The sequence below is a fragment of the Salvelinus fontinalis genome, chromosome 40, assembly GCF_029448725.1.
Source record: "Salvelinus fontinalis isolate EN_2023a chromosome 40, ASM2944872v1, whole genome shotgun sequence".
NCBI classification, from domain to species: Eukaryota; Metazoa; Chordata; class Actinopteri; order Salmoniformes; family Salmonidae; genus Salvelinus; species Salvelinus fontinalis.
In genome coordinates, this window is record NC_074704.1 from 9,059,652 (window position 1) to 9,082,275 (window position 22,624).

The 22,624-nt window shown below is 43.8% G+C and overlaps 1 protein-coding gene across 1 annotated transcript in view; it reads right to left on the bottom strand.

The window, feature by feature from the left end:
• LOC129839162 (b(0,+)-type amino acid transporter 1-like) overlaps nt 1-22,624 on the bottom strand; it is a 350,362-nt gene that overhangs the window by 277,323 nt on the left and 50,415 nt on the right. The window contains exons 13-15 of the mRNA XM_055906452.1: nt 5,688-5,837; nt 5,203-5,377; nt 3,871-4,724 (exon numbers count right to left, since the gene is read on the bottom strand). Coding sequence (XP_055762427.1) covers nt 4,663-4,724; nt 5,203-5,377; nt 5,688-5,837 — 387 coding nt within the window. The 3' untranslated portion in view covers nt 3,871-4,662. The remainder of the gene's footprint in view (nt 1-3,870; nt 4,725-5,202; nt 5,378-5,687; nt 5,838-22,624) is intronic.

The window sequence follows — 22,624 nt, forward strand, 5'->3', positions numbered from 1 at the left end:
CATGTTGCAGCTCACATCTCTAGTCCTGTCTTAGTACTGAGAGGGTTTCATGTTGCAGCTCACATCTCTAGTCCTGTCTTAGTACTGAGAGGGTTTCATGTTCCAGCTCACATCTCTAGTCATGTCTTAGTACTGAGAGGGTTTCTTCCAGAGGAAGTGGTTTTGTTGATGGGCTCAATGTGAGACAGCAGTTTCCTAAGAGAACCAGTCATGACAACGCAGTATCCATGGTGCAACATTTAGAAGAGCAATGGTGAAAACCATCTAAGAGAAGACAATATCTTCACTACTCTAGACATGACCAGGAGACAATATCTTCACTACTCTAGACATGACCAGGAGACAATATCTTCACTACTCTAGACATGACCAGGAGACAATATCTTCACTACTCTAGACATGACCAGGAGACAATATCTTCACTACTCTAGACATGACCAGGAGACAATATCTTCACTACTCTAGACATGACCAGGAGACAATATCTTCACTACTCTAGACATGACCAGGAGACAATATCTTCACTACTCTAGACATGACCAGGAGACAATATCTTCACTACTCTAGACATGACCAGGAGACAATATCTTCACTACTCTAGACATGACCAGGAGACAATATCTTCACTACTCTAGACATGACCAGGAGACAATATCTTCACTACTCTAGACATGACCAGGAGTCAATATCTTCACTACTCTAGACATGACCAGGAGTCAATATCTTCACTACTCTAGACATGAACAATATCTTCACTATTCTAGACATGAACAGGAGACAATATCTTCACTACTCTAGACATGACCAGGAGTCAATATCTTCACTACTCTAGACATGACCAGGAGACAATATCTTCACTACTCTAGACATGAACAATATCTTCACTACTCTAGACATGAACAGGAGACAATATCTTCACTAGTCTAGAACTTTATATTTTTGTTCCGTGTACAATGCAAGACTTCCACCAGCTGAAGAAGCTATGTAGTAACATTAACCCTATGCCTTCTCAATGCAGTCGCTGTACTCGTATTATAAAGGAGAACTGTCGCCTTATGGTGTGGATAGTCATGTTGCAAGCCCAGCTTCAGACGCAATCGTTAGGCAAGAGTAACTTCAGTGTAGGAAAGGATGAAACAGCGTCTGTGCCACCAGTACAGATAGTAGTATAAATCCCCCCGCACAGTCTCTGCAGCCGGACAACTTTCTCAAGGCTTCTGGAGGCACGGTCCCCGCAGCCGGACAACTTTCTCAAGGCTTCTGGAGGCACGGTCCCCGCAGCCGGACAACAGCTTCTGGAAAGAAATGCTGTAGGAATGCTCAACCGAATAAACTTTCAACCGATTCTCCCCATTAAGCAGCGAGTTGGAGTCAGAGTCCGAGCCTTCTCAGGTCTCTCCTTCACCTGTTACGGGATCTGAGCCGCCAAATCCTTACACCATTAGCGCTGACAAATTGAAACCCTAGTCATTGGCGACTCCATTACCCGCAGAATTAGACTTAAAACGAATCATCCAGCGATCATACACTGTTACCCAGGGGGCAGGGCTACTGACGTAAAGGCTAGTCTGAAGAGGGTGCTGGCTTACGGTCAGATTCCGAGCAGTTGCCATACCAGGTGGTGATGCAACCGGTCAGGATGCTCTCGATGGTGCAGCTGTAGAACCTTTTGAGGATCAGGGGACCCATGCCAATTCTTTTCAGTCTCCTGAGGGGGTAAAGGTTTTGTCGTGACCTCTTCACGACTGTCTTGGTATGTTTGGACCTTGTTTGAATTTCAAACTCTTGACCCACTCCACTACAGCCGGGCGATGTAAATGGGGGCTTGTTCGGCCCGCCTTTTCCTGTAGTCCACGATCAGCTCCTTAGTCTTGTTCACGTTGAGAGAGAGAATGTTGTCCTGGCACCACACTGTCAGTTCTCTGACCTCCTCCCTATAGGCCGTCTCATCATTGTCGGTGGTCAGCAAACTTAATGATGGTGTTGCAGTCGTGTTTGGCCACTCAGTTGTGGGTGAACATGGAATACAGGAGGGGACTAAGTACACACCCCTGAGGGGCCCCAGTGTTAAGGATCAGCGGAGCAGATGTGTTGTTGCCTACTCTTACCACCTGGGGGCGGCCCGTCAGGAAGTCCAGGATCCAGTTGCAGAGGGAGGTGTTTAGTCCCAGGGCCCTTAGCTTAGTGATGAGCTTTGTGGCCACTATGGTGTTGAACGCTGAGCTGTAGTCAATGAACAGCATTCTCATATAGGTGTTCCTTTTGTCCAGGTGTGAAAGGGCAGTGTGGAGTGCAATTGGGATTGCGTCATCTGTTGGGGCGGTATGCGAATTGTAGTGGTTCCAGGGTGTCCGGATGCTGATGATGTGAGCCATGACCAGTTTTCAAAGCACTTCATGGCTACCTACATGAGTGCCACAAGGCGGTAATCATTTAGGCAGGTTACCTTCGCTTCCTTGGGCACAGGGACTATGGTCTGCTTGAAACATGTAGGTATTACAGACTCGGTCAGGGAGAGGTTGAAAATGTCAGTGAAGACACTTGACAGTTGGTCCGCGCATGCTTTGAGTACACTTCCTGGTAATCCGTCTGGCCCTGCGGCCAAGTGAATGTTGACCTGTTTAAAGGTTTTGTTCACATCGGCTACCGAGAGCGTTATCACACAGTCATCCATAACAGCTGGTGCTCTCGTGCATGCTTCAGTGTTGCCTGCCTCGAAGCAAGCATGAAAGGCATTAAGCTCGTCTGATAGGCTTGCGTCACTGGGCAGCTCGCGTCTGGGTTTCCCTTTGTAGTCCGTAATAGTTTTCAAGCCCTGCCTCATCCGACGAGCGTCAGAGCCGGTGTAGTTGGATTCAATCTTAGTCCTGTATTGATGCTTTGCTTGTTTGATGGTTCGTCTGAAGGGCATAGCGGGATTTCTTATAAGCCTCCGGATTAGTCTCCCGCTCCTTGAAAGCGGCAGCTCTAGCCTTTAGCTCGATGCTGTTGCCTGTAATCCATGGCTTCTGGTTGGGATATGTACGTACAGTCACTGTGTGGACGACATCATCGATGCACTTATTGATGAAGCCGATGACTGAGGTGGTATATTCCTCAATGCCATTGGATGAATCCCGGAACATATTCCAGTCTGTGCTAGCAAAACAGTCCTGTAGCGTAGCATTCGTGTCATCTGACCACTTCCGTATTAAGCGAGTCATTGGTACTTCCTGCTTTAGTTTTAGCTTGTAAGCAGGAATCAGGAGGATAGAATTATGGTCAGATTTGCCAAATGGAGGGGAGAGCTTTGTACGCATCTCTGTGTGTGGAGCAAAAGTGGTATAGGATTTTTCCCCCCTGATTGCATGTGACATGCTGGTAGAAATTTGGTAAAATGTATTTAAGTTCTCTCTAGTCATGTACAAGAACAGCATATTGTCAGCGTTTCAAATGGCGTCCCATTCCCTAGGGCCACAGGGTGTGATTTGAGACGCAGCCCCTAGGGCCATAGGGTGTGATTTGAGACGCAGGCATTGACCTCCTGTATCCAGTCAATTAGTTTGGGAACCAGATCATGTAGACGGCTGCTGCCAACCTGCCAAGCAGAGCCACTGTCTCATTATGATACAGTACCTTCATTATCAGCTGCTGCCAACCTGCCAAGCAGAGCCACTGTCTCATTATGATACAGTACCTTCATTATCAGCTGCTGCCAACTTGACAAGCAGAGCCTCTGTGTCTTCAATATATAGTGTCCTAAAAGCAAATATGTCCTCCTAAGCAGAGTTTAAACACAGAGGGGCATTATATAAACCATCTCCATTGGCGATAGTCTCAAGGGAGAGAAACAGACAGGATTCCAGCATTTCCAGCATTATGACACAGTACATAACCTTCATTATGAGACAGTACAGTACCTTCATTATGAGACATTACCTTCATTATGAGACATTACAGTACCTTCATTATGAGACAGCACAGTACCTTAATTATGAGACAGTACAGTACCTTCATTATGCGACAGTAACTTCATTATGAGACAGTACCTTCATTATGAGACAGTACAGTACCTTCATTATGAGACAGTACAGTACCTTAATTATGCGACAGTACCTTCATTATGAGACAGTACCTTCATTATGAGACAGTACCTTCATTATGAGACAGTACCTTCATTATGAGACAGTACAGTACCTTCATTATGAGACAGTACCTTCATTATGAGACAGTACCTTCATTATGAGACAGTACCTTCATTATGAGACAGTACCTTCATTATGAGACAGTACCTTCATTATGAGACAGTACCTTCATTATGAGACAGTACCTTCATTATGAGACAGTACAGTACCTTCATTATGAGACAGTACCTTCATTATGAGACAGTACCTTCATTATGAGACAGTACAGTACCTTCATTATGAGACAGTACCTTCATTATGAGACAGTACATTATCTTCATTATGAGACAGTACCTTCATTATGAGACAGTACCTTCATTATGAGACAGTCAGTGTTTTCTAATGCTGCGTCTCAAACGGCACCCTATTCCCTATGTAGTGCACTACTTTTGACTAGGGCCTATAGGGTAGTGCACCACATAGGGAATAGGGTACCATTTGGGATGCACTAAAAGACATTTGTCCACATTAGTCAGTTCAGGCTGTTTATTATCTTCCTCTATTCGTTGTTCTCAGGAGGAACGACCTCCATCAGCAGCTGGAGGTACATGGTGATTGGCCCTGCAAGGGAGGGGAGAGGTTAAAGGTCAGATTGGACCAATCATGCTAATTAAAAGGTTCATGATAAATAAATAACCTTAATAAAAAGGTTAATAAAGGTGACATCAGCCCAATCACAGCATGATCTATAGGCTCTGTGACCTTCTGAGTTGAACTCCACAATGACTGGAATTATCTAAAGGGGAAGAGCTCCACTACCCTCACTGAGGAATAAAACCTTTTGATACATAAAAAAGACCCAAGTTGCAGAAGATAATAGTGTCTGCTTCCCAAATGGCACCCTATACCCTATATTATAGTGCACTACCTTTCACCAGGGCCCATAGGGTAGTGCACTACACAGGTAATAGGATGCTATTTGGGACACAGGGAGTGTTGTCTTCAAGTGCACTACAAAGGGAATAAGGGTCCATTTTGGGATAAAGGCTCTCTCAAACACTCCAGTGTCAACAACTCTGAGCGGTGGGTAGTGACTCACTCATGACCCTGCGTGTCCAGCTGAACTTGCGGTGTACGAAGGGGAAGTAGAGCAGCAGACCGCTGAGGATGAAGATGGTACAGTAGAGATACTCCAGCTCTGGCTTGTCTATGATAGGTGCTAGGACCAGGTAGCAGGACACTATCACCACCAGCACTGCTATGGGCATGGGACACTGTTGGGGGACAACCAGGACATAACCACTTGTCAGTCTCACAGGAGGGATCTGGGACAGTATTGCTCTAAAAACAGGTTTACGAGAATCTGGGATTCAGACAAACATCAAAGCGGTTACCACCCCACTTGCTGTGGTAACCAGCTGAGGGATGTGGCTGGAGAAATGTAACCACTCTAATTTATAGACAGAGCTAATGGATACAAGGACTGACCCTCCATGAGCTCAACATGATGGTTGTAACTATGTTCTTCCAATAGCCAAGAGATGAACAGGACTTGGATGTATGGCAATGTGAATCTAGTCTTACCTTGACGGGTCTCTCGAGATCCTTCCTGGTGAAGCGCATGACGATGAGAGCGAGAGCTGTGAGGCCGTAGAAAGCCCACTGGGCGAAACTGAAGTAGTTGATTAGGGTGTTGATGTCTGCTGGGATAATGTAGAATACGGCCAGAATACCCTACAATCACAACAACAGGATCATCTGAAGTAGCACATTTAAGGAACTTGACAAAAAAATATATATATTTCTTGGTATTTCATTACTTTAACAGAACTTTTCCTAAAAGTACAAACATAGTTACATTTCAGTATTGGTAACGTTCTAGGAATGTTCTCCAACTGGTTTGACATTGGGAATGTCCTAGGAACGTTCTCCAACTGGTTTGACATTGGGAATGTCCTAGGAACGTTCTCCAACTGGTTTGACATTGGGAATGTCCTAGGAACGTTCTCCAACTGGTTTGACATTGGGAATGTTCTAGGAACGTTCTCCAACTGGTTTGACATTGGGAATGTCCTAGGAACGTTCTCCAACTGGTTTGACATTGGGAATGTTCTAGGAACGTTCTCCAACTGGTTTGACATTGGGAATGTTCTAGGAACGTTCTGCAACTGGTTTGACATTGGGAATGTCCTAGGAACGTTCTCCAACTGGTTTGACATTGGGAATGTCCTCAAATAGTTCAGAGGACATTAAGAAACAGCATTCTTCTATGGGAATTTCAGTATGTTTCATCATACAGTGAACAGTTGGGGCCAATTTCATCTTAAAATGTTTCCTGTGAACAAACTTAAAATGTATAAATTGATAGTTCAGATTACAAGATGTCAAGGTCATATTTTTCCATATTCTGTTCCAGTTAAAAGGTTGTTCAGATTCATGTAGATCTGTGGACCATACTTTTTTAATGCTCAGAATATGATCTTTCTAAGAGTTGTTTATATATATATAGATCAGTCCTTTCAGGAGCCCAGGAAATGTATTTATAAATCCCATCATAGGATGGTTCCGTAGTTGCATTTCCAAAGGGACTCCATACGCCAGCATAGCTGACCTAAGATGTAAATATAGAAAAAAGGATTTGCCTGGTAATGTATACATGTGTCTTTGAGCCTGGTAATGTATACATGTGTCTTTGAGCCTGGTAATGTATATGTGTCTTTGAGCCTGGTAATGCGCATGTCTCTTTGATCCTGGCAATGTGTATGTGTCTTTGGGCCCGGTAATGTGTATATGTCTCTTTGATCCTGGCAATGTATATGTGTCTTTGAGCCCGATAATGTATATGTGTCTTTGAGCCTGGTAATGGGTCGTTCAGAGCTTGGAATGTTCTCAAAGCATTACGGTCCATGATATCTGTAAGGGTCCAGATTGATATCTCTCAGGGTCCAGATTGATATCTCTCAGGGTCCAGATTGATATCCCTCAGGGTCCAGATTGATATCCCTCAGGGTCCAGATTGATATCCCTCAGGGTCCAGATTGATATCCCTCAGGGTCCAGATTGATATCCCTCAGGGTCCAGATTGAAATCCCTCAGGGTCCAGATTGATATCTCTCAGGGTCTAGATTGATATCTCTCAGGGTACAGATTGATATCTCTACGGGTCCAGATTGATATCTCTACGGGTCCAGATTGATATCTCTAAGGGTATCGATTGATATCTCTACGGGTACAGATTGATATCTCTAAGGGTACAGATTGATATCTCTCAGCGTACAGATTGATATCTCTCAGGGTACAGACTGATATCTCTAAGGGTATCGATTGATATCTCTACGGGTACAGATTGATATCTCTAAGGGTACAGATTGATATCTCTCAGGGTCCAGATTCATATCTTTCAGGGTACAGACTGATATCTCTCAGGGTCCAGATTGATATCTCTCAGGGTACAGATTGATATCTCTCAGGGTACAGATTGATATCTCTCAGGGTACCGATTGATATCTCTCAGGGTACAGATTGATATCTCCCAGGGTACAGATTGATATCTCTCGGGGTACAGACTGATATCTCTCAGGGTGCAGACTGATATCTCTCAGGGTACAGACTCTACATTTGGACCGCCCTCCAAATCGCAAGGCATTATTGTGAAATATTGTGGAGTATGGGCATGCCATTTTGATTCCCAGTTACATTTTCAGCCAAATAGATATTGTTTGAGCAATAATAGGACCAAAGCGTAGTGTACATTGACTGAGAGATGGTCTATCAGTGAAGACCACCTCTTCCGGGGCAATAGGAGACACCATATTACATTGTTTAAGGGATATATCAGTGGAGACCACCTCATCCAGGGTAATAGGAGACACCATATTACATTGTTTAAGGGATATATCAGTGGAGACCACCTCTTCCAGGGTAATAGGAGACACCATATTACATTGGTTAAGGGATATATCAGTGGAGACCACCTCTCCAGGGTAATAGGAGACACCATATTACATTAAGGGATATATCAGTGGAGACCACCTCTTCCAGGGTAATAGGAGACACCATATTACATTGTTTAAGGGATATATCAGTGGAGACCACCTCTTCCAGGGCAATAGGAGACACCATATTACATTGTTTAAGGGATATATCAGTGGAGACCACCTCTTCCAGGGTAATAGGAGACACCATATTACATTAAGGGATATATCAGTGGAGACCACCTCTTCCAGGGTAATAGGAGACACCATATTACATTGTTTAAGGGATATATCAGTGGAGACCACCTCTCCAGGGCAATAGGAGACACCATATTACATTGGTTAAGGATATATCAGTGGAGACCACCTCTTCCAGGACAATAGGAGACACCATATTACATTGTTTAAGGGATATATCAGTGGACACCACCTCTTCCAGGGTAATAGGAGACACCATATTACATTAAGGGATATATCAGTGGAGACCACCTCTCCCAGGGTAATAGGAGACACCATATTACATTGGTTAAGGGATATATCAGTGGAGACCACCTCTTCCAGGGTAATAGGAGACACCATATTACATTAAGGGATATATCAGTGGAGACCACCTCTCCCAGGGTAATAGGAGACACCATATTACATTGTTTAAGGGATATATCAGTGGAGACCACCTCCCCCAGGACAATAGGAGACACCATATTACATTGGTTAAGGGATATATCAGTGGAGACCACCTCTTCCAGGGCAATAGGAGACACCATATTACATTGTTTAAGGGGTATATCAGTGGAGACCACCTCTCCAGGGTAATAGGAGACACCATATTACATTGGTTAAGGGATATATCAGTGGAGACCACCTCTTCCAGGGCAATAGGAGACACCATGTTACATTGTTTAAGGGGTATATCAGTGGAGACCACCTCTCCAGGGTAATAGGAGACACCATATTACATTGGTTAAGGGATATATCAGTGGAGACCACCTCTTCCAGGGCAATAGGAGACACCATATTACATTAAGGGATATATCAGTGGAGACCACCTCTTCCAGGGCAATAGGAGACACCATATTACATTGTTTAAGGGGTATATCAGTGGACACCACCTCTTCCAGGGTAATAGGAGACACCATATTACATTGGTTAAGGGATATATCAGTGGAGACCACCTCTCCAGGGTAATAGGAGACACCATATTACATTGGTTAAGGGATATATCAGTGGAGACCACCTCTCCAGGGTAATAGGAGACACCATATTACATTGTTTAAGGGATATATCAGTGAAGACCACCTCTTCCAGGGCAATAGGAGACACCATATTACATTGGTTAAGGGATATATCAGTGGAGACCACCTCTTCCAGGACAATAGGAGACACCATATTACATTGGTTAAGGGATATATCAGTGGAGACCACCTCTCCAGGGTAATAGGAGACACCATATTACATTAAGGGATATATCAGTGGAGACCACCTCCCCCAGGACAATAGGAGACACCATATTACATTGGTTAAGGGATATATCAGTGGAGACCACCTCTTCCAGGGCAATAGGAGACACCCTATTACATTGTTTAAGGACGTAACAGTGGAGACCACCTCTTCCAGGGCAATAGGAGACACCATATTACATTGTTTAAGGACGTATCAGTGGAGACCACCTCTTCCAGGGCAATAGGAGTCACCATATTACATTGGTTAAGGGATATATCAGTGGACACCACCTCTTCCAGGGTAATAGGAGACACCATATTACATTGGTTAAGGGATATATCAGTGGAGACCACCTCTCCGGGGTAATAGGAGACACCATATTACATTGGTTAAGGGATATATCAGTGAAGACCACCTCATCCAGGGTAATAGGAGACACCATATTACATTGTTTAAGGATATATCAGTGAAGACCACCTCTTCCAGGGTAATAGGAGACACCATATTACATTGTTTAAGGGATATATCAGTGGAGACCACCTCTTCCAGGACAATAGGAGACACCATATTACATTGGTTAAGGATATATCAGTGGAGACCACCTCTTCCAGGGTAATAGGAGACACCATATTACATTGTTTAAGGGATATATCAGTGGAGACCACCTCTTCCAGGGTAATAGGAGACACCATATTACATTGTTTAAGGGATATATCAGTGGAGACCACCTCATCCAATATTACATTGTTTAAGGGATATATCAGTGGAGACCACCTCATCCAATATTACATTGTTTAAGGGATATATCAGTGGAGACCACCTCATCCAGGGCAATAGGAGTCACCATATTTCTCTCTATTATCATCCAGGGGCAGAAGATTAATGTCTAAACCAACTTAAGATGGGATGAAATGCTAGTGCAATTTAAAGTTTGGTACAAATAGTCCTCCTCGTTGCAAGTTTGTTCATGTTTGTTTGTTGTAATTGACCTCTTTTCCCCCCAATTTCGTGATTTTACGATTTTGTCTCATCGCTGCAACTCCCCAACGGGCTCGGGAGAGGCAAAGGTCGAGTCACGCGTCGTCCGAAACATGACCCGCCAAACTGTGCTTCTTAACACCCGCTCGCATCTGGACCAAAGCGGGTTTGTTAAAAAAACAACTTTCCTCCGAACCTCCGTCTATTATATATCTTACAAGCTTCTTCTGAAACTAAAAGCAGCCTTTTTCTACACGAGAAGATCCGGACAACAAAATCGTAATGAAATCGCCTGTAGATGTCACCAGTATCGTCTGTCTGGCTGCCAGATTGTGATTCATCACTCTAGAGAACTCGTTTCCACTGCTCCAGAGGCCAATGGCGGTGGGCTTTACACCCCTCCACCCAATGCTTGGCATTGCGTACGGTGATCTTAGACTTGTGTGCGGCTGCTCAGCCATGGAAACCCATTTCATTAAGCTTTCAAAAATGCAGTTATGGTGCTGACGTTGCTTCCAGAGGCAGTTTGGAACTCAGTAGTGAGTGTTGCAACCGAGGACAGATGATTTCTACTCTCAACGCGCTTCAGCACTCAGCGGTCCCATTCTGTTAGCTTGTGTGGCCTACCACTTCGAGGCTTAGACGTTGTTGCTCCTAGACGTTTCCGCTTCACAATAACAGCACTTACAGTTGACCTGGGCAGCTATAGCAGGGAAGAAATTTGACGAACTGACCTGTTGGAAAGGTGGCATCCTATGACGGTGCCACGTTGAAAGTACCTGAGATCTTCAATAAGGCCATTCTACTCCCAATGTTTGTCTATGGAGATTCCATGGCAGTGTGCTGGATTGTATACACCTGTCAGCAACGGCTGTAGCTCAAATAGCCAAATCCACTAATAGAAGGGGTGTCCACATACTTACAATATAAATGCAACATGTAAAGTGGTACACAGCTGATTCAAATAATGAACTAATCATCAAGCGTTGATCATTTGAATCATCCGTGTCGTGTTTGGGGCAAAACCCATAATGTGCTCCCCTTGGCATCCCGAGGACCGAGTTTGGAACTCTCTGCCTTAATATGATGTTTAGTATTGACACGTTTCAGGAAATAAGTCTGTTAATTCATAGACATTTGCAAAAGAAAGCCCCGAAAAGGCCCCTGCATTTCAATGCCACCGGAACCAGAGGTTGTCATAGTTCTCTAACAGCAGACTGTGTTTTCTGGCATGGCACTTCTTGGGTCAGGTTATAGGTTCGGCCACTGGGGGGCAGTAATGTTTAAGGGGGTGGGTCAGGTTATAGGTTAGACCACTGTGGGGCAGTAATGTATAAGGGGGTGGGTCAGGTTATAGGTTAGGCCACTGGGGGGCAGTAATGTATAAAGTGATGTGTCAGGTTATAGGTTCGGCCACTGGGGGGCAGTAATGTTTAAAGTGATGGGTCAGGTTATAGGTTAGATCACTGGGGAGCAGTAATGTATAAAGTGATGGGTCAGGTCATAGGTTAGGTCACTGGGGAGCAGTAATGTATAAAGTGATGGGTCAGGTCATAGGTTAGGTCACTGGGGGGCGGTAATGTATAAAGTGATGGGTCAGGTTATAGGTTAGATCACTGGGGGGCAGTAATGTTTAAAGTGATGGGTCAGGTCATAGGTTAGGTCACTGGGGGGCGGTAATGTATAAAGTGATGGGTCAGGTCATAGGTTAGGTCACTGGGGGGCGGTAATGTATAAAGTGATGGGTCAGGTCATAGGTTAGGTCACTGGGGGGCGGTAATGTATAAAGTGATGGGTCAGGTCATAGGTTAGGTCACTGGGGGGCGGTAATGTATGAAGTGATGGGTCAGGTTATAGGTTAGGCCACTGGGGGGCAGTAATGTATAAAGTGATGGGTCAGGTCATAGGTTAGACCACTGTGGGGCAGTAATGTATAAAGTGATGGGTCAGGTCATAGGTTAGACCACTGTGGGGCAGTAATGTATAAAGTCATGGGTCAGGTTATAGTTTAGGCCACTGGGGGGCATTAATGTATAAAGTGATGGGTCAGGTTATAGTTTAGGCCACTTGGGGGCAGTAATGTATAAAGTGATGGGTCAGGTTATAAGTTAGGCCCCTGGGGGGCAGTAATGTATAAAGTGATGGGTCAGGTTATAAGTTAGGCCCCTGGGGGACAGTAATGTATAAAGTGATGGGTCAGGTCATAGGTTAGACCACTGTGGGGCAGTAATGTATAAAGTGATGGGTCAGGTTATAGTTTAGGCCACTTGGGGGCAGTAATGTATAAAGTGATGGGTCAGGTTATAAGTTAGGCCCCTGGGGGGCAGTAATGTATAAAGTGATGGGTCAGGTTATAGGTTAGGCCACTGGGGGGCAGTAATGTATAAAGTGATGGGTCAGGTTATAGGTTAGGCCACTGGGGGACAGTAATGTATAACGTGATGGGTCAGGTTATAGATTAGGCCACTGTGGGGCAGTAATGTATAAAGTGATGGGTCAGGTTATAGGTTAGGCCACTGTGGGAAAGTAATGTATAAAGTGATGGGTCAGGTCATAGGTTAGACCACTGTGGGGCAGTAATGTATAAAGTGATGGGTCAGGTTATAGTTTAGGCCACTGGGGGGCAGTAATGTATAAAGTGATGGGTCAGGTTATAGTTTAGGCCACTGGGGGGCAGTAATGTATAAAGTGATGGGTCAGGTCAGGTAATAGGTTAGATCACTGGGGGGCAGTAATGTATAAAGTGATGGGTCAGGTCAGGTTATAGGTTAGGTCCCTGGGGGGCAGTAATGTATAAAGTGATCAAATCAAATCAAATCAAATCAAATTTTATTAGTCACATACACATGGTTAGCAGATGTTAATGCGAGTGTACCGAAATGCTTGTGCTTTTAGTTCCGACAATGCAGTAATAACCAACAAGTAATCTAACCTAACAATTCCACAACTACTACCTTACACACACACACAAGTGTAAAGGGATAAAGAATATGTACATAAAGATATATGAATGAGTGGTGGTACAGAACGGCATGGCAGATGCAGTAGATGGTATAGAGTACGGTATATACATATGAGATGAGTACTGTAGGGTATGTAAACATAAAGTGGCATAGTTTAAAGTGGCTAGTGGTACATGTATTACATAAAGATGGCAAGATGCAGTAGATGATATAGAGTACAGTATATACATATGAGATGGGTAATGTAGGGTATGTAAACATTATATTAAGTGGCATTGTTTAAAGTGGCTAGTGGTACATTTTTACATAATTTCCATCAATTCCCATTTTTAAAGTGGCTGGAGTTGAGTCAGTATGTTGGCAGCGGCCGCTAAATGTTAGTGGTGGCTGTTTAACAGTCTGATGGCCTTGAGATAGAAGCTGTTTTTCAGTCTCTCGGTCCCTGCTTTGATGCACCTGTACTGACCTCGCCTTCTGGATGATAGCGGGGTGAACAGGCAGTGGCTTGGGTGGTTGTTGTCCTTGATGATCTTTATGGCCTTCCTGTGACATCGGGTGGTGTAGGTGTCCTGGAGGGCAGGTAGTTTGCCCCTGGTGATGCGTTCTGCAGACCTCACTACCCTCTGGAGAGCCTTACGGTTGTGGGCGGAGCAGTTGCCGTACCAGGCGGTGATACAGCCCGACAGGATGCTCTCGATTGTGCATCTGTAGAAGTTTGTGAGTGCTTTTGGTGACAAGCCGAATTTCTTCAGCCTCCTGAGGTTGAAGAGGCGCTGCTGCGCCTTCTTCACAACGCTGTCTGTGTGGGTGGACCAATTCAGTTTGTCCGTGATGTGTACACCGAGGAACTTAAAACTTTCCACCTTCTCCACTACTGACCCGTCGATGTGGATAGGGGGGTGCTCCCTCTGCTGTTTCCTGAAGTCCACAATCATCTCCTTTGTTTTGTTGACGTTGAGTGTGAGGTTATTTTCCTGACACCACACTCCGAGGGCCCTCACCTCCTCCCTGTAGGCCGTCTCGTCGTTGTTGGTAATCAAGCCTACCACTGTAGTGTCATCCGCAAACTTGATGATTGAGTTGGAGGCGTGCATGGCCACGCAGTCGTGGGTGAACAGGGAGTACAGGAGAGGGCTCAGAACGCACCCTTGTGGGGCCCCAGTGTTGAGGATCAGCGGGGTGGAGATGTTGTTACCTACCCTCACCACCTGGGGGCGGCCCGTCAGGAAGTCCAGGACCCAGTTGCACAGGGCGGGGTCGAGACCCAGGGTCTCGAGCTTGATGACGAGTTTGGAGGGTACTATGGTGTTAAATGCTGAGCTGTAATCGATGAACAGCATTCTCACATGGGTATTCCTCTTGTCCAGATGGGTTAGGGCAGTGTGCAGTGTGGTTGCGATTGCGTCGTCTGTGGACCTATTGGGTCGGTAAGCAAATTGGAGTGGGTCTAGGGTGTCCGGTAGGGTGGAGGTGATATGGTCCTTGACTAGTCTCTCAAAGCACTTCATGATGACGGAAGTGAGTGCTACGGGGCGGTAGTCGTTTAGCTCAGTTACCTTAGCTTTCTTGGGAACAGGAACAATGGTGGCCCTCTTGAAGCATGTGGGAACAGCAGACTGGGATAAGGATTGATTGAATATGTCCGTAAACACACCAGCCAGCTGGTCTGCGCATGCTCTGAGGACGCGGCTGGGAATGCCGTCTGGGCCTGCAGCCTTGCGAGGGTTAACACGTTTAAATGTTTTACTCACCTCGGCTGCAGTGAAGGAGAGCCCGCAGGTTTTGGTAGGGGGCCGTGTCAGTGGCACTGTATTGTCCTCAAAGCGGGCAAAAAAGTTGTTTAGCCTGTCTGGGAGCAAGACATCCTGGTCCGCGACGGGGCTGGTTTTCTTTTTGTAATCCGTGATTGACTGTAGACCCTGCCACATACCTCTTGTGTCTGAGCTGTTGAATTGCGACTCGATTTTGTCTCTGTACTGGGACTTAGCCTGTTTGATTGCCTTGCGGAGAGAATAGCTACACTGTTTGTATTCGGTCATGCTTCCGGTCACCTTGCCCTGGTTAAAAGCAGTGGTTCGCGCTTTCAGTTTCACGCGAATGCTGCCGTCAATCCACGGTTTCTGGTTTGGGAATGTTTTTATCGTTGCTGTGGGTACGACATCGTCAATGCACTTCCTAATGAACTCGCTCACCGAATCAGCATATTCGTCAATATTGTTGTTGGACGCGATGCGGAACATATTCCAATCCGCGTGATCGAAGCAGTCTTGAAGCGTGGATTCAGATTGGTCGGACCAGCGTTGAACAGACCTGAGCGCGGGAGCTTGTTGTTTGAGTTTCTGTTTGTAGGCTGGAATCAACAAAATGGAGTCGTGGTCAGCTTTTCCGAAAGGGGGGCGGGGGAGGGCCTTATATGCGTCGCGGAAATTAGTATAACAATGATCTAGGGTTTTTCCAGCCCTGGTAGCACAATCGATATGCTGATAGAATTTAGGGAGTTTTGTTTTTAGATTAGCCTTGTTAAAATCCCCAGCTACGATGAATGCAGCCTCAGGGTGTGTGGTTTCCAGTTTACAAAGAGTCAGATAAAGTTCGTTCAGGGCCATCGATGTGTCTGCTTGGGGGGGAATATATACGGCTGTGATTATGATTGAAGAGAATTCCCTTGGTAGATAATGCGGTCGACATTTGATTGTGAGGAGTTCTAGATCAGGTGAACAGAATGACTTGAGTTCCTGTGTGTTGTTATGATGATCACACCACTTCTCGTTAATCATAAGGCATACCCCCCCGCCCCTCTTCTTACCGGAAAGATGTTTGTTTCTGTCGGCGCGATGCATGAAGAAACCAGCTGGCTGCACCGACTCCGTTAGCGTCCCTTGAGTTAGCCATGTTTCCGTGAAGCAGAGCACGTTGCAATCCCTGATGTCTCTCTGGAATGCTACCCGTGCTCGGATTTCATCAACCTTATTGTCAAGAGACTGGACATTGGCGAGTAGTATGCTAGGGAGTGGAGCGCGATGTGCCCGTCTCCGAAGCCTGACCACGAGACCGCCTCGTTTGCCCCTTTTTCGGCGTCGCACAGGGTCGCCGGCTGGGATCAGATCCATTGTATTGGGTGGAAGGCAAAACACTGGATCCGTTTCGGGAAAGTCATATTCCTGGTAGGAACGATGATGAGTTGACGTTAATCGTATATTCAGTAGTTCCTCCCGACTGTATGTAATGAAACCTAAGATTACCTGGGGTACCGATGTAAGAAATAACACATAAAAAAACAAAAAAATGCATATTTTCCAAGGAACGCGAAGCGAGGCGGCCATCTCTTTTCGGCGCCGGAAGAATTAGCAGCCCGAGTGTGACGGAGCAGGTAAAGCAGGTATTTTGGGTCAGGTTATAGGTTAGGTCACTGGTGGGGCAGTAATGTATAAAGTGATGGGTCAGGTCAGGTTATAGGTTAGGTCACCGGGGGGCAGTAATGTATAAAGTGATGGGTCAGGTAATAGGTTAGGTCACTGGGGGGCAGTAATGTATAAAGTGATGGGTCAGGTTATAGGTTAGGCCACTGGGGGGCAGTAATCTATAAAGTGATGGGTCAGGTTATAGGTTAGGCCACTGGGGGCCAGTAATGTATAAAGTGATGGGTCAGGTTATAGGTTAGGCCACTGGGGGGCAGTAATCTATAAAGTGATGGGTCAGGTTATAGGTTAGGCCACTGGGGGGCAGTAATCTATAAAGTGATGGGTCAGGTTATAGGTTAGGCCACTGGGGGGCAGTAATCTATAAAGTGATGGGTCAGGTTATAGGTTAGGCCACTGGGGGGCAGTAATGTATAAAGTGATGGGTCAGGATATAGGCACATAATTCTTTTTAAAATTCTGCAAGCTCTGTCAAGTTGGTTGTTGATCGTTGCTATAATATATATTAGGCCGTTCATCAGACGCTTTTATTCAAAGCGACTTACAATCATTCATGCAGACATTTTGTGTGTGTTTGGTCCTGGGAATTAAACCCACTATCTTGGCTAGGCAAGCACCATGCTCTATCATCTGAGGTACAGAGATTTTCAACACGATTTAAGTCAATACTCTAACCTTTTCTCAATACAGGGGGTGCTGTTTCCACTTTGGAAAATATCGTCTCCAAATTAAACTGCCTCATACTCAATTCTTGCTCGTACAATATGCATATTATTATTACTATTGGATAGAAAACAATCTTTAGTTTCTAAAACCGTTTGAATTATGTCTGTGGGTGAACCAGAACTCTTTCTACAGCAAAAATCATGACAGGATATGCGAAGGTCAGAAAAATAGTCTCTGTTCTCAGATCAGTTTAAAGCTCTGTGTGTGCCCTATGGATCGAAATGAACTGCACCCGCCTTCCCCTGGATGTCAGTAACCAATGAGAAGTGGAATGGTGTTTCTACGTATTTCTCAGAGCTTATAAAAGGGCAAGGAACGAAGTGCGCTCTCTTTTCGACTTCCGCCATTACGCAACGCAAGACCTCAGGATAGCATTTTGAAACGCTCAGTTATCGGCCTTAGATATGTCCGTCTGTAATTTAATTCGATATAGGTGTTAGAAACATCATAACGAAGTTATTTGAAACCGATTTATATCAGTTTATGCGAGTATATTGCTATTTTCGGAATTTTCGTAGTATTGCGTTTGAGGATTTGGTGTGTGCCACGTAGCTATTGTTAGCTGCTAGTTCCGAAGTTGAAGAGGACGTTTTACAACAAAGCAACGATTCTTTTGGACAAAGGACACCTTGCCCAAGATACTGATGGAAGCTCGTCCAAAAGTAAGAGCTATTTATGATTTTATTCCGTATTTATGTGGAAAAATGTAAACGCATTTGTCGGCCATTGTTGCGGCACTAGTCTGGCTGCAACGCACACTGTATGTCTAGTAACGTAAATTTTTAAAATCTAACTCAGCGGTTGCATTAATAACTAATGCATCTTTCATTAGCTGTCCAACCTGTATTTTTTTAGTCAATCTAATCGATAAATAATCGTAAACTTAGGTGCCTTTCCAAGATGGCGCCGGCCAGAATGCATGCCATGTTTTGACAGATTACATTGCATAACCACGATTTGTGATGCTAAATATGCACATTTTCGAACAAACTCTATATGCATTGTGTAATATGATGTTACAGGACTGTCATCTGAAGAATTCTGAGAAGGTTAGTGAAAAAATTAATATATTTTGGTGGTGATAACGTTATCGCGCTTTTTGCCTTGAATCAATGCTGGGGTGATGTTAGCTCATGTGGTATGCTAATATAACGATATATTGTGTTTTCGCTGTAAAACGCTTAGAAAATCTGAAATATTGTCTGGATTCACAAGATCTGTGTGTTTCAATTGCTGTACGCTGTGTATTTTTAAGAAATGTTTTATGATGATTAATTAGGTAATACACGTTGCTCTCTGTAGTTATTCTAGTCGCTTTGGTGAGTTTTGTGAAAGTGGCTGCAATAGTAAACTATGATTTATACCTGAAAAATGCACATTTTTCTAAAAAAAATATGCTATACCATAAATATGTTATCAGACTGTCATCTTATGAAGTTGTTTCTTGGTTAGTGGCTATATATATCTTTATTTAGTCGAATTAGTGATAGCTACTGATGGAGTAAAAAACTGGTGGAGTAAAAAAAGTTGTGTCTTTTGCTAACGTGGTTAGCTAATAGATTTACATATTGTGTCTTCCCTGTAAAACATTTTAAAAATCAGAAATGATGGCTGGATTCACAAGATCTGTATCTTTCATCTGGTGTCTTGGACTTGTGATTTAATGATATTTAGATGCTAGTATTTACTTGTGACGCTATGCTAGGCTATGCTAGTCAGCTTTTTTACTGTGGGGGGTGCTCCCGGATCCGGGATGAGTACCAAGTAAAAGCTAACTAGGCCACTCAGGAACAAGTCTTCTTGCTAACAAACTCTTAACTTCTTAGCGCTAGGGGTCAGAATTCTTTTCTTTTTAAAAAAATAACGTGCCCAACGTAAACGGACATTTTCTCTGGCCCAGATCGTAGAATATGCATATAATTTACAGATTAGGATAGAAAACACTCCAAAGTTTCCAAAACTGTCAAAATATTGTCTGTGAGTATAACAATAGTTATTCTGCAAAAAAGAAACTGAGAAAACGTAACCCGGAAGTGATATATATATTTTTTTAAACTGTGTTTCTTGGCCAGTCTAACCTCCATTTAAAGGGGTATCAACCAGATTCCTTTTCCAATGGCTTCCTCAGGCTGTGACCAGGCTTTAGACATAGTTTCAGGCTTTTATTTAGAAAAATGAACGTCAGCACCATAACTGTATTTTTGAAAGCTTAACTTCTTATGGCTGCAGGGTCAGTATTGAGTAACTTGGAAAAATGTGCCCATTTCAAACGGCCTCGTACTCAATTCTTGCTCGTACAATATGCATATTATTATTACTATTGGATAGAAAACACTCTCTAGTTTCTAAAACCGTTTGAATTTTTTCTCTGAGTGAAACAGAACTCCTTCTGCAGCCCACTTCCTGACAGGAAGTGAGATTTCTGAAATCGAGGTCTCTGTTCAAAGGCTTGCCTATAAATGGGCATGATACGTATTGGTATACATACACGTCATACACCTTCCCCTAGATGTCAAGAGGAAGTGAGAGAAGAAATCAGTGGATTATCTTGGTCTGAAGTGGAATAAATCCTCTTGGAATGAGTAGTCCGCCATTTCCTGTTTTTTCGAAAGCGCGAAGTTGGACCTGGAATCGCCTTCTGGAAAGCCGTCGTTATAGGCGAATACTATCTCCGGCTTTGATTTTATTTGATACATGTTACAATATCATCGTAAAGTATGTTTTTTCAATATAGTTTTATTAGATTATTGAAATTTATTCGGGACGTTAGGCGTGTTGCGTTGTCTGCTTTTGTTCAGGATGGAGAGCTTAGCACCACTTGGCTAGTGTGCTTGCTAATTCAAGAGGGAAAAAGGACCTTCTAAACCCAAACAAAGACGGTTCTGGACAAAGGACCCCTTGTACAACATTCTGATGGAAGATCAGCAAAAGTAGGACCCATTTTGGGATGATATTTCATATATCTGTCGAACTGTGCTATCGCTACCGATTACCTGGAATCAATGCTGTTGTGTGTTAGCTATTGTAGTAAGCTAATATAACGCTATATTGTGTTTTCGCTGTAAAACACTTAAAAAATCGGAAATATTGGCTGTATTCACAAGATGTTTGTCTTTCATTTGCTATACACCATATATTTTTCAGAAATGTTTTTGATGAGTATTTAGGTATTTGACGTTGGTGTTTGTAATTACTCTGGTTGCTTCGGTGCTATATCTGACGGTAGCTGTGATGGTAGCATCAATGTAAAACTGATTTATACCTCAAATATGCACATTTTTCGAACAAAACATAGATTTATTGTGTAACATGTTATAGGACTGTCATCTGATGAAGTTGTTTCTAGGTTAGTTTGGTTGGATCTTGGTTAGTTAGGTTGGCTTTGTGCATGCTACCTGTGCTGTGAAAAATGTCTGTCCTTTTTTCTATTTGGTGGTGAGCTAACATAAATATACGTGGTGTTTTCGCTGTAAAACATTTTAAAAATCAGACATGTTGGCTGGATTCACAAGATGTTTATCTTTCAAATGCTGTATTGGACTTGTTAATGTGTGAAAGTTAAATATTCCCAAAAAATACATTTTGAATTTCGCGCCCTGCACTTGAGCTGGATGTTGTCATAAGTGTACCGGCACCGCCCTGCAGCCTGAAGAAGTTAATGAAATAGGTTTCCATGGCCGAGCAGCCGCACACAAGTCTCAGATGACCATACGCAATGCCAAGCGTCGGCTGTAAAGCCCACCGCCATTGGAGTTTTTTCAAAACTAGTCAAGTGTCCTCCGAATATTTCCTGCGCGCGCGGGAGGAGCTCACCATTTTCCGTTTGTCTCTTATTGAATAGGTTATGCTCCGGTTTAAATATTATCGATTATGTTTGTTAACTTCTTAGCGCTAGGGGTCAGAATTTTAATAAAATTAATCGCTTACCTTTGATAATCTTCGGATGTTTGCATTCACGAGACTCCCAGTTACACAACAAATCTTATTTTTGTTCGATAAATATTACTTTTATCACAAAAAAACGCCATTTGGGTTGCGCGTTATGATGATAAAACAAAAGCCGTGTTCCGTTCGACAAATCCCAAAAAGTATCCGAAATGGTCGTAGAAACATTTCAAATGTTTTTATAATCAATCCTCAGGTTGTTTTTAACAAACATAATCGATACTATTTCCACCGGACCATAACCTCTTCATTAAGAGAGAAAAGGAAAATGGGGAGCTCCTCTCTCGCGCGCAGGAACAATTCCGAGGACACCTGACTACTTTTGAAAAATCTCGTTCATTTTTCTAAATAAAAGCCTGAATCTATGTCTAAAGCCTGGTCACAGCCTGAGTGCATTCAAACCTATGTAAATCAGTTACTTCTTAATGTATAGACTTAAAACTCAGGATTCTGTAAAAGCCTACTCCAATGAGGATATGTGTTTACTTTTAGCTTCCTATGCCAACCGGAAGTGCCTTAAAATGGGGTCATAAGTGCTGTTTCGAAGGGTTAAAAAAGTAAAATCTTTCCAAAACTTCATATGTGTGATTAGGCAACCCTCATGAACTGTAAATCAGTCATTCATCCCATCAGATTTAAGAAAAACTCACACACCCACACAGCAAGGATGGAGTGACACACTGTGGGGTGTAGAGACAGACAGTGCCTGCAATAGTTACCTTTGTTCGAACTATTATAGAACCGTCAGACCTAGAGTTCAGAAACTTTAGAAACCTGTTATAAAGCTCAGGTCGATAGTGCACGGTGAGTTATGTGGCTCTAGAAGGTTCTCGGACCGAGAAACAGCCTCGTACATTTGCAATAACCTCAATTCATTTTGACCATTACGAAAATGACGACATTTAGAAAAGTCCCAGAGTCGCAAGACTAGTTGCATTGAAACCGGCTCGGCCCATAGAGACGGACCCCAACGTTTCTGTCCGATAGCTCATTCAAGGACCCCGTAGCAAGGCATGGAAAAAGGTGGATTTTCAGCACCAATTAAGGTCTTGCTCGGGCACCGAATGATCTATCGA